Genomic DNA, 15,110 nt, shown 5'->3' with positions numbered 1-15,110 from the left:
GGAGCGCATATATACAGAAGTAAAAGCAAGAACCAGAGAGTTCTTGCGCCGTCAGAGGTATAGTACAAAAAAAATGTCATGGCTATTGTCCTCTCAAATACACAAAAAATAATACTAACAGTTGTGATCAAAAGAACAGTTTACAGAAAAGTGTAACACTAACAAAAACCTGTCATCTCATTTGTATCAACTCATATGTTTGTTTGCTTAACATCAAGCTAGGGCCCGAAGTATTTGCATACTTGTCAACTGTCCACAAATGTCCGATCCCACACGATCTTTTACGGCTCCAATCTCCACCACGCAAACCCAGTCCAGATTCCAGAAGAAGTTTCTCACTGATTAAAAATTTAGAACAGTCCACAACAAGACCGGACTACAACTTCCCCCTGCCGCAGATGAAAGATACACTCAAATAAGCAACTTTTTCAACTAGTTGGATTGTTGTGCACTAGTGCTTGAATTTTGATTCCACCGTGTTTTTTCAGTTCTATGACCAGACCATTGAGCACTCATCTTATATCTACAGTCCCTGCATCTGCTAGTTCTCCATCCTCCTCAGTCCTTCATGCATCTCATATATTTCACCTTGCTCCTCTTCCTGTGCACCCAAACAAATTATGCCGCGACGGACACCATCTTTGCCGGCCAAGCACTTTCTGTCAACGACAAGCTCGTCTCCAACAATGGCAGGTACGCGCTTGGCTTCTTCAACACAAGCAGCAGCAAACCATCACGAGACACCACCAACTGGTACCTTGGCATATGGTTCAATACAGTCCCCAAATTTACTTCTGCATGGGTCCCAAATAGGGATAGGCCAATCAAGAACACCACCTCACTGGAGCTCACAATCTCCCACGATGGCAACCTTGTCATCTTAAACCAGTCCACGAAGTCCATAATCTGGAGTACACAAGCAAACATCACAAGAAATAGCACCACTGCTATGCTCTTGAGTAGAGGAAATCTCATCCTAACAGATTCTTCAAACTCATCAGAGATTTTGTGGGAGAGCTTTGATCACCCTACAGACACACTTTTCCCTGGGGCGAAGCTTGGATGGGACAAGCTCACTGGCCTAAACCGTCGTCTAGTTTCTTGGAAGAACTTGAACGACCCAGCTACCGGTGTGTACTGTGATAGGTTAGACCCAAGTGGCGCCAATCAGTTCTTGCTTACACCAATGAACTCCTCCATACCATATTGGTCGACTGGTGTATGGAATGGCAAATACTTTGCCTCAATACCAGAGATGTCAGGCAACAACCCACCTTTTACTTCAAATTTTGTTCACAATGACCAAGAGAAGTACATGACACTTACTGTAGTCGATGAATCAATGGTTACTCGTAATGTACTGGATGTCTCAGGTCGATCAAAACAGTTCGTTTGGTCGGAGGGTTCACAGGATTGGACAATGGTCTATGCCCAACCGAAACTTCAGTGTGATGTCTATGCAATCTGTGGACCATTCACAATTTGCTATGATAATGCAGTTCCATATTGCAGTTGCATGGAGGGCTTCACCATAACATCCCCCAAGTATTGGCAGCTAGAAGATACAACCGGTGGCTGCTCGAGAAATACTCAGTTAGACTGCATTAGCAATAAAAGCACAACTCATACCACAGACAAGTTCTACTCTGTGCCATGTGTTAAGTTGCCTCAGAATGCCCCAAAAGTAGAAGCTGTTGCAAGCGTGAGTGAGTGCGCACAAGTTTGCCTGAGTAACTGCTCTTGCACCGCATATTCCTTCAATAATGAAAGATGTTCTATCTGGCATAATGAACTCCTCAACATAAGAGCACTACAATGTAGTGGCACTGCCAGTTCAACTGGAGAAACTCTTTACCTTCGTGTTTCTGCTAAAGATTTCCACATATCGAAAAACAACAGAAAGGGAATTGTTATTGGAGTTGCAACGGGTGCAGGCGTTTCTGCTCTGGGTTTATTTGCACTTCTCCTGGTAAGGATTTGGAGAAACATAAGGAAGGGCTCTAGCCGTATACTGGATGGTGTTCAAGGCTGTAACAGAATCATTGCATTTAAATACACTGATTTACAGCATGCCACAAGAAAATTCACAGATAAGTTAGGGGCAGGCAGTTTTGGTTCTGTATTCAAGGGGTTTTTAAATGACTCAACTGCCATAGCCGTGAAAAGGCTTGACGGTGCTTATCAAGGAGAGAAGCAATTTAGAGCTGAAGTGAGCTCGATTGGAGCTGTCCAGCACATCAATTTAGTTAAGCTTGTTGGTTTTTGTTGTGAGGGTTCTAAGAGGTTGCTTATTTACGAGCACATGCCAAATCGCTCACTTGATGTGCATCTATTTAGAAACAACTCTACAATGTTGAATTGGAATGTTAGGTACCAGATAGCCCTAGGAGTTGCGAGAGGGTTAGCTTACTTGCATGAGAGCTGTCGAGACTGCATCATACACTGTGATATCAAGCCAGAAAACATACTTCTTGATGCTTCATTCGTTCCAAAAGTTGCAGACTTTGGGATGGCAAAGCTCTTAGGAAGGGAGTTTACCCGAGTCTTGACTACAATGAGAGGAACTGCAGGGTACTTTGCACCTGAATGGATTTTTGGGGTTGCTATTACACCAAAAATCGATGTTTATAGCTACGGTATGGTGCTGCTGGAAATTATATCTGGAAAGAGAAACTCATGCGCACCATGTACTAGCGGTGGCAACCTTGATGTTTATTTCCCTGTGTATGCTGCACATAAGCTTCTTGAAGGAGAAGTCAGGAGTTTGGTAGATGAAATGTTACATGATGTTGTCAATCTGGACCAGGTTGAACTGGCTTGCAAGGTTGCATGTTGGTGTATCCAAGATGATGAGTTTGATCGACCAACGATGGGAGAGGTAGTTCGGATTCTGGAAGGGCAAATTGAAATCGGGATGCCCCCGATACCAAGACTGCTTCAAGCTATGGCTGGGAACTCGGTTGTGACATGATCCTAATCCTTTTGTGTAAGGTGTTATAGTACATTTGTCTACATTACAAAATTTAGATATTATATTTGTTACTATTCAAATGTAGTGCCTACGACTGGAGACACAGTTGTATTTCATATAATAAAGTTGTAAGGTTTGAACGTACTCTGTACTATTATACTTTCATGTATGGATCCATATCGAAATAGGCGCCATAAATATTTTTTTTTCTCCGATTGAAAATTTCTTAATTTTAAGATCCAATGTGGAAGCTTATTTAAACCTTATTTTTGTAACTAGCTATGCTGCCATCGGGAAAGCTCAGCCATACTGGCATGCTACTGCCATAATAACGTGTGCAGTTAAATGTCCAACAGCCTATAGTTACCAGAAAATAGCAAATTGAAACGGCGAATTCGACGGCAGCGGCAATCCTCGTAACGTGATACTAGCACGCACATGATACAACACCTGCAGGTAAAAAGGAAAAGAAAGAAAGAGCACAGTGGTCCACCTGCCAGCCACAGTGAAGCAGCAGATAGCCTTGGCGTTGGCCTATAGCCACGGATAAACTTGGAGGGGATTAAAATGTGAAATTGTTTCTATGGAGATGTATTGGAGCATATATACTAGTGGAACCCAACGAATCAGAACAAGGCGTGCAACTGGAGGTTCACGAGACTATCGTGCAACTAGTTTAGAGTTATGACCGAGTTTAGATGTATGCACGATCCTCTAGCTTCTTTCTTTCTTGAGGGGAGCACGATCCTCTAGCTGCAATTGAGATTGTGTGGCTGTTCCCACATGTTTAAAGTATAGTCGGATTTGGCAAATCCGTCCCCTTAAACGTCCACGAGTGCGTCCAGACGCGTCCACTGGCACTGACCAGTTGCATTTAAAATTTTCCTTTCTCACAACAAGAAACCTCAATTAGCATACCTTAAATCCATATAAAATAATGTAACTACGTAAACGATGCATTACACACATCATTCGACTACTACATCAGGACGTCCCATCAGACTACCAAAATTTGGCACGTTTAACCTACATGCTAGCTATGGAGAAGATCATCCATGGCTGCAATTGCCCTTCCCGGCGTCTTTGTCGTCCTTCTCACGAAAGTAGCGGTCGAAAACGCGGTATGGATCATGCCGGATCTGCTCATTGCCGGAGTTGTTCGACCCGTCGTTGTCCTCCTTCTCCTCCTTGGGGGGCAGTCCAGCCATGGCATGGACCGCCCGATTCTGCTGTCGGGCGAGGACGTGCGTGCTCCTCTGCTGCCGCTTCTTTACAATGCCGCCGCCCGCCGCGAATGACTTCCCCCTCTGCGGCAGCCCGCGCCTCCGCCACCGCCATGTCGGCAGCGAGGCGGGTCTCGGCCACCCTCATCCTCTCCTTCCCACGGCGAGCACACTGGTCCCGGTAGCACCCATACTTAGGCGGACCGATGATGGGAAAAGGGAGACTAGAAGGCTCCTAGGATCCGAGCGCCCGGTGCGTCGACGCAAATGGGTTCGCGCGAGATAGATCCTACCATTGGTCGGGCGTTGTCCTCCCGGGAGCGGCGGAGTGCAATGCGGACAGCCATTGCCTCCTCCAACCCACACGGGACGACACCCCAACGACGGATCCGGACTGGTCAGAGTCAGATCCCCTTGCCGCTATGCCGGACGAAAGCTTGAGTGACAAAGTGAAGTGGCTAGGGTTTGATCCAAAAAGCAGATAGGGACGAACATATATAAGGTCGGGTGAGCCAGCATGGCTGGGTTCGACGTGGCGAACGTACGCAACCGCCTCACCATATCTGCCCCATTTTGGCTGATATGAGGGGTGTGCCCGAACGTTTTAAGGCTAGTTTGAGGCGTCATTTTCGACCGCTCAGTAATCAGGGTGTCCACCCGGACGAGTACGAGGGGTGTTTGAGACAGCCGGCTGTAGATACTCTTAGGCCAAGCTGCGAAAACGATACATGGACGTGGCCACCAGCCAGGCGGGCGTTCCTTTTGCCGAGGCTATGGCCGGACCGAGTGAGGTCCCGCTTGCCTCACTCCAGCCCTTTATAATATTGTTATAGGCAGAGAAAATAAACAATTATGGTTCAACACACAGCAAGGGGTTAATAAACTAGGAGGGCACCTAAACCAACCAATTATCAAGGTTCAACAGTTCAACAACCAGCAGAGAGTAAATAATTAGGATATCACATACACAATCAGGTAATAGGGTTCAACACCCAGCAAGGAGTTGATAAACTAGGACATGACCTAAATCAACGGAGGTCATAAGGTTCAACACCAAGCAAGGGGTTGATAAACCAGGACATGACCTAAATCAACAAAGGAAATAAGGTTCAACACAAGTTAACAAACTAGGACGGCACCTAACCAGTCACTCAAAGATAACCGAGGTTATCCCCGATGCCAAGACAACTGATCCAACTGATGCGTGGCACTTCTGCAGGTTGACTCATAGATCACCGGACTGCTCGCCCTCCAACAGTTGAGTGCCAGGAACCCAGCTTCTTCTTTGACCTCAGCTGGAGAAGAACATCACAAACAACACATGAGCTCAAGGAATGACAAGTATTCACTTAATTCTGTTAGCAACTGTTTGTATAAGTTTAGGCAATTGTGCAAATTGAGAGCATGGTTAGCACGGCAGATACAACATAAAATGGGAGACTAGTAGCAAATTCTGCCCCGATGAGGGGAGCACAAACATGGATAATGCTACAATGACTAGCATTATGCATCTGCAAAGGTAAGTTAGTTATCGACCTCGACGTAGCTGTCCTTACCAAACTCTCCAAGGGTGCCTCACAACCTAGTTGAGCTCACAGAGCACAACCAATATAGAACTAGAATTGAGTTTAATAAATGTATCAAGATGGTCGCCACAAATATAGTAATATTAGAATGTTCTTACAACTATTGAAGTTTGCCATAAATTTACCGTGAAAGTAGGAAGACAACTTGCAAGCTCTCACAATCTCTGCCCTGCACCACGGCTCCCCCCCCCCCCCCCCCCGCGTAATTTAATTAAGTCAATGTATAACACTATAATTACAAACTCAGTCTAATCAACATTAATACAAAAATATTAGTTTTATAGGGTGTTACCTGCCAGTTCACACGTCCTGGTTTATTAAGTTCATCACGAAACTCAGATGATTTTCTTGCAAATTTCAGATCATATGATCGGCTAAACGAATCAATCATGCCAAGAACTTCACCATCCAAGTTAAACACAGGAGCACCAATAGTCAGTATCATGAATCGTCTTCTAATATCAGAATCTGTATCAGGATCTTTCGAGTAAGAACCCCCCACAGGACAAGTGAATGAGAAGATATTTTGGCCTGGAATAATGTTCCCACTGGAATCCTCACAGGTACAATCATCTAAACTGAAAAGAATAGAAGGTTTGTGAGGATCTAATCGGTCCATTGTCGAGTATGGTAAGTTCTGAAGAAAGAATACAAGAAGAAACTTCCTTACCCTATGTGACCTTTGAACATCATGAGGCCGTCCTTGTAAGGAAAAAGACTCACAATCTTTTGGCATACGATATCCTCCAAGACTCCAAATTGTACTGCTGGACGTGCCTTTCCAGTTTTACGTGCGTACAGTATAGTCATATCACTGTTAGAGACTTTTTCAGTATGATCAACAACAGCAGTATCTCCATCAGAATAGCGGACTCGTATCTTCTCTTTGCACTCAATTAACAACATGGAACAAACAGCTACCATGTTATGTTTCTCTGTGGACGAGACAACAAATCCCGTGCTAAATGGTTTTAGCAAGACTTTCACAATCGATGGAGCTACTTTTTCATAGACTTTATCCAATGTTTCTTTGTCGAAAACCTGAAAATATATGAAATAAGAATGAACATTCGGATAAAGATACAAACTAAGTTGTAACAAGGAAACGTACAAGGGTAGAATCAGCTTCAGCATTTCCATTCATCGTACTGTCTGGCTAAGATCTGCAAAATAAAATCGGATCAGGCTAAGGCATGATAAATATTAAGAGTAGACAAAGCATAGAGATTAATTGCGTGTTGGATACAGAAAAAGGAATTACTTGGCATACTGGCCATACCAAAGGACTACGAGAACGTTGGCTGTGCGGCCGGTGGGGAAGTTAGGGTGGCGACCTCGGTGCAACGGCGGTCTGGTGGTCCGGCGTCGCGGGTGCCCGCGGGGCGAGGGCGCCGTCGATGGGCAAAACCTAGCGCGCCGTCACTCCTGGGGATTTGGGATTTGGGAGAAAAACTTGCCGCGGCCTTGGATGGTTAAAGCTGTCGACTGCAGCTGCTCCACCGCGCCTGGGTGCCTGCTCCGAGCACCCGACTCGCCGCCCCTCCCCTACTCCGCGCTGCCGCCTCGCCGTCAGGAGGGGACGCGCAGTCGTCAGCCGTCGGGGAGAAGCGGGAAGGGGATTTTCTGCTTCCCCGGGCGGATTCGGGTAGAAGCGGGACGGGGGCTTTCTGCTTCCGCGGACGGAGTCGGGGAGAAACGGGAGAGCGCGCTGCTTCGGCGGGACGGCGTCGAGAGAAGCACCGCGGCGGCGAGGAGTCTGGTGGCGTGTTTTTTTTTTTCTGAGATCTTGGTGGCGAGGTGATGTGCCTCCGGCGGGTAGGTTTAGTTTTAGTCAATTGCGTTTGGGCCGTGGAGTGGGCTTTGGCCTTTGAGGGTTGGACTGGATTTCTGAAAGTTTTTTTAGGTAAAATAATGTTGGGAAACTAATGGCCCGTAGGATCAGGTGCGGCCCGTCTCGGCTGTTACTCCTCCTTTGACCGCACGTTTTCCCCACTTTTGTAATTAAATAGTATGTCAGTTTCCTCGGTGAAATACAAAGTGAGGTATAATGATCAAGAAACAGAGGAATTTACCCCTACAAGGGGGCTCCGACAAGGGGACCCCTTATCACCTTATTTATTTCTTATGTGTGCAGAGGGTTTATCTAGTGCTTTGGCTCATAAAGAGGAGGTTCGTGGCATTGAAGGTGTACGGGTGTGCAGAAATGCACCATCAGTCTCTCATTTACTATTTGCTGATGATTCCCTAATCCTTATGAAAGCGGATATGAATAATGTAACCTCATTAAAACAGGTATTGGATGAATACTGTGCAAGTTCTGGACAATTGGTGAGTGAAGGGAAGTGTAGTATCTTCTTTAGCCCAAATGTGAATGTGGATATCAAAGCTCAGGTCTGTGCAGAACTGAACATAATGACGGAAGCAATCTCTGACATATATCTTGGTCTTCCATCTATGGTGGGTTTGGACCGGAGTGATAGTTTCTCTCATCTCGTTGAAAGAGTTGTGAATCGACTTAAAGGTTGGAAGGAAAAGTTATTGTCCTTAGGAGGAAAGGAAATTCCTTTGAAAGCAATTATCCAATCTATCCCAGTTTATGCCATGGCTGTTTTTAAAATTCCAGAGAAAATATGTAAAGAAATCACGGATGCAATGGTGGCCTTTTGGTGGGGGATACAGAGGAAGAGAAGAAAATGCACTGGCTAGCTTGGTGGAGGATGTGACTTCCAAAAGATAAAGGAGGTATGGGGTTTCGGGACCTCCATGCTTTTAATTTAGCCATGCTAGCGAAACAAAGTTGGCGAATGATAACGCATCCGGACACTCTTTGTGCTACTGTCTTAAGAGCAAAATACTTTCCTGGTGGAAATATAAAGGCAGGGGCAAAAAAGGGATCATCTTTTACGTGGCAGAGTATCGTCGCTGGTCTGCAAACATTCAGGAGAGGCCACATTTGGAGAGTTGGTTCCGGTGAGAAAATAAATATTTGGGAGGACCATTGGGTACCTTCGAGTCCAACAAGGATGATCCACACAAGGAAAGGGAACGTGTTACTAAGAACGGTGAATGAGTTGATTGATCCTAATACAGGAGCCTGGGATGTGGAACTTATCAGGATTATTTTCCTTCCAATTGATGCAGAAACAATTTTGAGAATTCCTCTATCAGTGCATCTAAATGTAGCATGGCATAAGACCAAATCGCACTCATTTTCTCTTCGGTCAGCCTACTACTCAGAATGGGAACGCCAGTTTGGTTCAAAAATTATTAGTAGTGAAGGGACCTCAAATGTTAATCCTGTTTGGTTGGCTGTGTGGAAGTTGGAAGTCCCTAGTAAGATAAAAATCTTCATCTGGCGAGCTCTTAAAGGTGTTGTTCCTGGTATGGCAATTCTCGCTTCTAGGCATATTAAAGTCTCAACAGAATGTCCTATTTGTCGTTCTGGGCCTGAAGATATTCGCCATTTGCTGTTTACTTGTACACGCGCTCGGCAAGTTTGGAAGGCATTTGGCCTTAATACAATTATTGATCAAGCTTTGGTAGTGGATCTTTTAGGCTCTGTAGTTTTGAAAGAAATCCTACGATGGCCACACAGGAAGTCGCTGGTGTTAGGACAGCTAGGCTTGCAAGCGACAGTGGCTATGGCCTCATGGTACATATGGTGGGAAAGGAGAGAAGCAAGGAAAGGCGAGAATGTCAAACGACCTCTTAGCTCAGCTTTCGCTATCCAAGCACTAACGGCAGACTATGCAGAGAAGTCTCCTCGGAAGCAGGCGGGAAGAGTAGGCTGGGAGAAACCACTTATTGGTACTTACAAGTTAAATACTGATGCATCTTTCTTTGAAGATGGTACAGGATCAATGGTTGCTGTTGTGCGTAACAGTCGTGGGGAAGCAGTTGCCGGTGCTGCAGAGATCTTCAGTTATGCCTCAAATGTTGCATCTGCAGAAGCAATGGCACTTGACCTTGGTCTTCGACTAGTACGTGATATTGGATGCTCAAAAATCACCGTAGAGTCGGACTGTTTAGAGCTCGTTACCGCTTGCAATAGAGGTTCAGAGATACTGGCATCATATACTGCTATTTTATATGATGCTTTCCAACTTGCACATGAGATATCGTCGATTCAGTTCCGTCATTGCCCCAGGGAAGCAAATAAGTTGGCACATGTTTTAGTGAGACATACTTATGGCTCAAAAAAATGATTTGGTGGGATGATGTTCCGCCTAATTTTCTATTACCTCATGTACTGAATGATGTAACACTCTCAAATTTGCAATAAAGTGCCAAGGGGCTTCCTTAAAAAAAGTATGTCAGTTGACATTTGGCAATTAGCAACCGTTGCGTCGTATGCACGCGTCCCTTGTAACACTACATATAGACATCATCAATAAAGATTTGAACTGCTGGTTTTCATTTTTTACTTCCTCTCGATCTTTCTTCTAAGAGCATCTCCAAGAGAAGATGCAAATTTGGAGATGTAAAACAGGAGACGTAAAAGTTTACATCTTCAAAAAGTGTTTTTTGCATCTCCAAAAAAGTGTCAACTCCAACAGACGATGCAAAACGAAGATGTAAAAGAGCAACTCCAACAGAAGATGTATATTTGAGATGTATATTGGCGGCGGCAGTGGGGATCGAGGCGGCGGCGGAGGCGGAGCGAGGTCGGAGGAGAGTCGGGGCGGCGACAGCAAAGGTGGAGCGGGGCCGGAGGTGAGTCGGGGTGACGTGGGAGGCGGAGCTGGGCGGCAACAGTGGGGATCAAGGCGACGACGGGAGGTGGAGCGAGGCCGGAGGAGAGTTGGGGCAGCGGCGGCGGAGGCGGAGCGAGGCCGGAGGAGAGTTGGGGCAACGGCGGCGGAGGCGGAGCGAGGCCGGAGGAGAGTCAAGACGGCAGTGGGGGAGGCGGAGTGGGGTGGTTGCAGCGGGGAGTCGGGGCAGCGGCAGGAGGCGGGGGTGGCGAATCGGGGGACAACGACAGTGAAAATAGGGTGACGGCGGGAGGCGAAGTGGCGATGGGTGAGAGGAGTCAGGGCGACGAGGGAGGGCCGCAGGTGGCGTGGGACGGCGGCAGCGTGGCGTTGTGGTTGTCAGACGGCGGCGGCAGTGTGGTCAACGACCAGGAGGAAGAGGAATGGGAGAAGAGAAATGAAATGAAAGGCAGTTGGCGCGCGGCCGTCAGTTTTACATCTTCTGTAGATGGAGATGCAATTTTGCACCGCCAGATGTTATAGTTTAGATCTTCAGGAGACGGAGATGTAATTTTTTTTTCATCTACATCATCGTTTGGAGAGGGGTTTTGGTCCTCAGAGATGCAAAAGTAGGTATTTTTGCATCTACAGCTATTGGAGATGCTCTAACACGCCAAACAGGTGCTTGTAAATCTTACACCCTCTCCTTGATCAATACCTCCCTTGGTTCTCTTTTCATTACATCGCTCTGGAAATGTTGATCGAGATTTTCTAAATATCAAAGTCGAATATGGATAAGTAGCACATTGACTTCGATATAAGAACTTTCCTCATCGTGTTAGAAATAGACAAACCCTTATTGAGTTTTGTTTTTAGATTTTACAGGTTGAGTATACCCCAAAAATCAGCATTGGCCAAGCCTAACCGCAGACATTTCTATCTGGGTGTCAGCAAGACATATCAGCAGTTGCATTTTTAAGCAAGTATTTCATGGTATTTAAAGAAAAATACACCAACAAGCATGACGAATCTTATTAGACAGGAGTCCATCACATTAATATAATTCTGACTCTACAGGCACAAATAACCTATGTGACTCCACATTGGTACATAACAAATAACAATCCTTGATAGTCTGATGTAATCACTCGGACAAGAATAACTTAAATAACAATCGTATAAAGATACAAATTACACATCGGACTCAGACAACCTCCAAAATAAACGACGGCTTAATGTACGGAAGCAATAAACCATCTTTCACTCCACCCCGAGGCTCCAGCAGCGTAGTATCAAACATGCACTCCAAGTAACTAATATTTCATCCAAGGCTTCAGAATTGACAAAAAAAAAGTGTGAGGAACACATGATAAGAGTAATACAAGCGTCAAAAGACACATTTATGACCTCAAACACCACAAACATAAAGTGCGATCGACTATGAACTCACAAACTCAATTATCTGACAATTATGTCAAAAAAAAATCCCAGTGATATTACGTCAAATCTTATCTTGCCATTTGTTGTCTGTGAAGTCGCTCTGGAAAATTATTATTCACAATTATCTAATCTTTCAGGCGAACTAAGTTTCATCTTAGCTTAGCTATTGTTGTCTCTTATCTTTCGAATCTAGGAGGCCTCATTCAAATATCCATGCTAATTATATAAAGGTACACAAATTAACCATAGAATTAACATTCTACAGGTAGGATTGAATGAGCGGTGAAGTTATGTTTGTGACTGATTAGCAGCCATAGAAGTTTAAATGTCGATGTGAATGTGAGGAAGGATATATAATTCCTTCCAAAGCATACAAGATTGGTACAGTACGTGTGATGACCTAAGAAAAGAAATTTGTACTATTGGCATACACACATACTAATTGAGATAGCACACCCACAGTTTTTGTTTAGATATAGCAAGTCTGAATTGTAAGAAAATAAACTCAATGAAGGACACAATTGGATATGCAAGAAAATTTAACAAATGGAGTGAATTGGACATAGTGATTGATGATTGACTGATGAAAAATATAGTAAAATGGAGGAAGTACCTTTAATACTTGGTGTTGCAAGATTGATTATTTTAATAGCCAGGCCTTTCAAGCATTTCAAGCATCTCAGCAATTGTTTCTGCTCCGCCCTGACAAATACTACACATGATTAAAAATTGCCTATAGACAGTGAAAACAACGAAAACGAAGTCTGGAACTCTTACAGCCCAATCCTCTAGCATGGTGTGTACACCCAGGACTGAAACAGCAAGTCTCGTTCCTGCCTCGGACCCTTTGTTGACTCCAACAACTCTACCTCCCATAATAATTGGTCCACCAGACATTCCAGGGTTACTGGTGTAATTCGCATAATGCATATGAACACCAGTTTCTTGATTTACGTACATACCGCTGAGATACAAACAAATCAGTTCCAGCAAATATGTATTTTAACCACCACCAAAAAAACACAGTTCAAATAAAAATTAGTCAGCAAATGCACAAAAAGTAAGATTCAACCGTCATTACGTACTCAATTTGGCCAGGTAATGTCGAAGGTCTGATAAGTTGTCCACGTTTACCATTGTAATATCCATGCAAATAAACCGTCCATGGAAATAAATCACGATTGGTAGATATTTCAGCAAACAGCAGAGGTTCAAACATATGGCCCTCACAATTAAACTGAAGTATGGCAAGGTCCCCAGGCTCGGATAAATTTTGTACATCGGCTTGAAAGCGCGGTTGTCCACCAGGAAAGATAACCGTAACCATAAGGCCATTAGTGAAGGCTGATTCAACAACATGGTAAGATGTCATTACTAGACATGAACATCCGTTGCAGTAAGCAACGAAACCGCTGCCCAAATGCTCTGGACTGCCGCCTTGTAACATAACCACAGACATCTCCTTCAGTTGATGAACTCAAGATTTAAAGATGAAACTGCAAAAGTTTCAGTGGAAATAAAGGTTGTCAGATAGGACGAAACATCCTAAGATGGAAAGACTAATTAGACGAGTATCCATACTTCATTTGGGGAAAACAATTAAATACTACGCTTCACTAAGATTAAAGAAAATGTGAATAAGGGAATCAACCAACAAGTAACACAACAGAGGAGGCACGTGCATTGCGGGAGTAACTCGCCTGTTTTGAGTCACAGGTATTGGAATTGACATCTGTCCAAGTAAGCCAAGAGAAAAGGCAGAGCTCAGCTCCCACGTGTGCGCCCTGATCAGGGGCACCAATGCAACAACTCCCTGCCCATGTCCCAGCGCCTAGTAATCAAGGAAAAGGAGAGGCAGGTTCCACCAATAACAACTGATCCTAAAAAGGTGCCATGGGGATTCCAAGACTGATTACCACCACTGGCCATCCTAGGACAGTGCCGGTGGCGTCCTGGGACCCCCACTGTTGCCTCTCCCCTGTCAGAACTTCACATATGGCTGGGGGCTCACTGTCGGGCAGCAAGGGACATCTACTGCTTTTGTTTGGGACGTTCTAATCTGAGATCAAGATCCTATTTACATGCCTCGGTTGTTGTTAATCACCCGTGCTAACATGTCAATGGTTCTGTAAGTCTTAATTATCCATTTTCAAGGTAGATTGCTCTCTGTTTTAAGTTAATGATCTTTCAGGTTAATGACCTTACTAGTGAACTAGTGATCTCGTCTTATCCTAATTGCATCGGGTTAGTGCTAATTAATGATGACCATGTTTTAATTAGCTACGGTTAATGTGATAATGTTCATGGTTCAAGTTAAATTGGTGTTCAATAAGGACGATAGGGCATCGGGTAGAAATTAGAAGAATATGGTGGATGTTTGTTTAAGAACTATCCAATTTCCCCCAAATCACCGAAACCCTAACCTTAGAAATGCCCAACACTAACCCTTGCATGAAAATCCCCAAAAGGAAAAGATTCGGCCTCACCTGATGGCGCCGCGTTGGTGCCTCACGTCCGGGATCCCGCGCGACGACGCCGCACGAGGACCAGGATGTCGTGGTCTCTCGGGACGACGCACGGAAAGTTGCCGCCGATGTGCCGCACTTAAGGAGGAAGACGATACCCCGCCTCTGCGCTGGGCTCAGCGCCGTTCGAAGGAGCAGCGCGCGGCCTCTTGTCGAGGCGCGCTACTCCGGCGAACGGCGCCACCGCGTCGCTACGGAACCTGGCTGGCCGGCGCCGTCACGAGGTCGCCTCTCGTCGCTGAGAATCGGGGAAATAGCCTAGTGTGGGTGTGGCTGGCCGCTCGGTTGTTTTGTTCCGGGTGCCTTGCATCTGGCCCGTTGATCTGATCGGACGGCTCTCTGCAGAGCTGATCGACATCTTGTTTTAAGTATTTTTGCCCTCAAAGGTTCGCGTGTTTGCTTGGAGATTAGCACATACATCGATCCCAACAGGCCAGGTACGGCAGTACAGGCACATGGCTGACTCTCCAGTTTGTTCCATATGCGGGGCGGACGAGGATACATGGCGTCATTCCCTTCTGAGTTGTCGTATGGCCAGGTGTGTTTGGGCTTTGGGTGATGAGGAACTGCTAGAGCATGTGATATCAAACTAGAATGAGGATGCCACACTTTGGTTGTTCTGGCTATTTGAAACCACAAGTCAACAGGATACTGCCCGAGTGCTGGTAACTATG

General features: G+C 45.3%; 2 protein-coding genes and 1 long non-coding RNA gene across 5 annotated transcripts; 1 reads left to right on the top strand and 2 right to left on the bottom strand.

Annotated features, from left to right (window-relative positions):
* The first annotated feature begins 382 nt into the window (after window positions 1-382).
* LOC109782484 (G-type lectin S-receptor-like serine/threonine-protein kinase At2g19130) lies at window positions 383-3,109 on the top strand. The gene has a single exon (XM_040396780.3). It carries the CDS (start codon window positions 569-571, stop codon window positions 2,969-2,971), a length of 2,403 nt encoding a protein of 800 aa, XP_040252714.1. The 5' UTR covers window positions 383-568; the 3' UTR covers window positions 2,972-3,109.
* Window positions 3,110-5,119: 2,010 nt separating this feature from the next.
* LOC109782495 (uncharacterized) lies at window positions 5,120-7,591 on the bottom strand. Of its 3 annotated transcripts, XM_020341118.4 has the most exons (6): window positions 7,060-7,591; window positions 6,892-6,943; window positions 6,451-6,821; window positions 6,073-6,358; window positions 5,906-5,949; window positions 5,120-5,489 (listed from the first exon to the last, which is right to left on the bottom strand). In XM_020341118.4, the coding sequence occupies exons 2-6, from the start codon at window positions 6,922-6,924 to the stop codon at window positions 5,486-5,488; spliced, it is 738 nt and encodes a 245-aa protein (XP_020196707.1). In that variant the 5' UTR covers window positions 6,925-6,943; window positions 7,060-7,591; the 3' UTR covers window positions 5,120-5,485. The 3 variants fall into 3 exon arrangements, with proteins under 3 accessions (XP_020196707.1, XP_020196706.1, XP_020196705.1); XM_020341117.4 differs by lacking the exon at window positions 5,906-5,949 and having other exon boundaries at window positions 7,042-7,591; XM_020341116.4 differs by lacking the exon at window positions 5,906-5,949 and having other exon boundaries at window positions 7,060-7,590.
* Window positions 7,592-11,479: 3,888 nt separating this feature from the next.
* Window positions 11,480-14,769, bottom strand: LOC109782496 (uncharacterized). Its single transcript, XR_002237528.4, has 5 exons — window positions 14,398-14,769; window positions 12,997-13,407; window positions 12,689-12,875; window positions 12,525-12,613; window positions 11,480-11,802 (listed from the first exon to the last, which is right to left on the bottom strand). It is a non-coding gene; the product is annotated as an uncharacterized lncRNA (long non-coding RNA).
* Between the last annotated feature and the right edge of the window lie 341 nt (window positions 14,770-15,110).

The sequence above is a fragment of the Aegilops tauschii genome, chromosome 7 (genome assembly GCF_002575655.3).
Source record: "Aegilops tauschii subsp. strangulata cultivar AL8/78 chromosome 7, Aet v6.0, whole genome shotgun sequence".
In the NCBI taxonomy this organism is placed as follows: Eukaryota; Viridiplantae; Streptophyta; class Magnoliopsida; order Poales; family Poaceae; genus Aegilops; species Aegilops tauschii.
The sequence above is the reverse complement of the archived record's forward strand: the minus strand, read 5'-3'. Positions and strand labels throughout refer to the sequence as shown.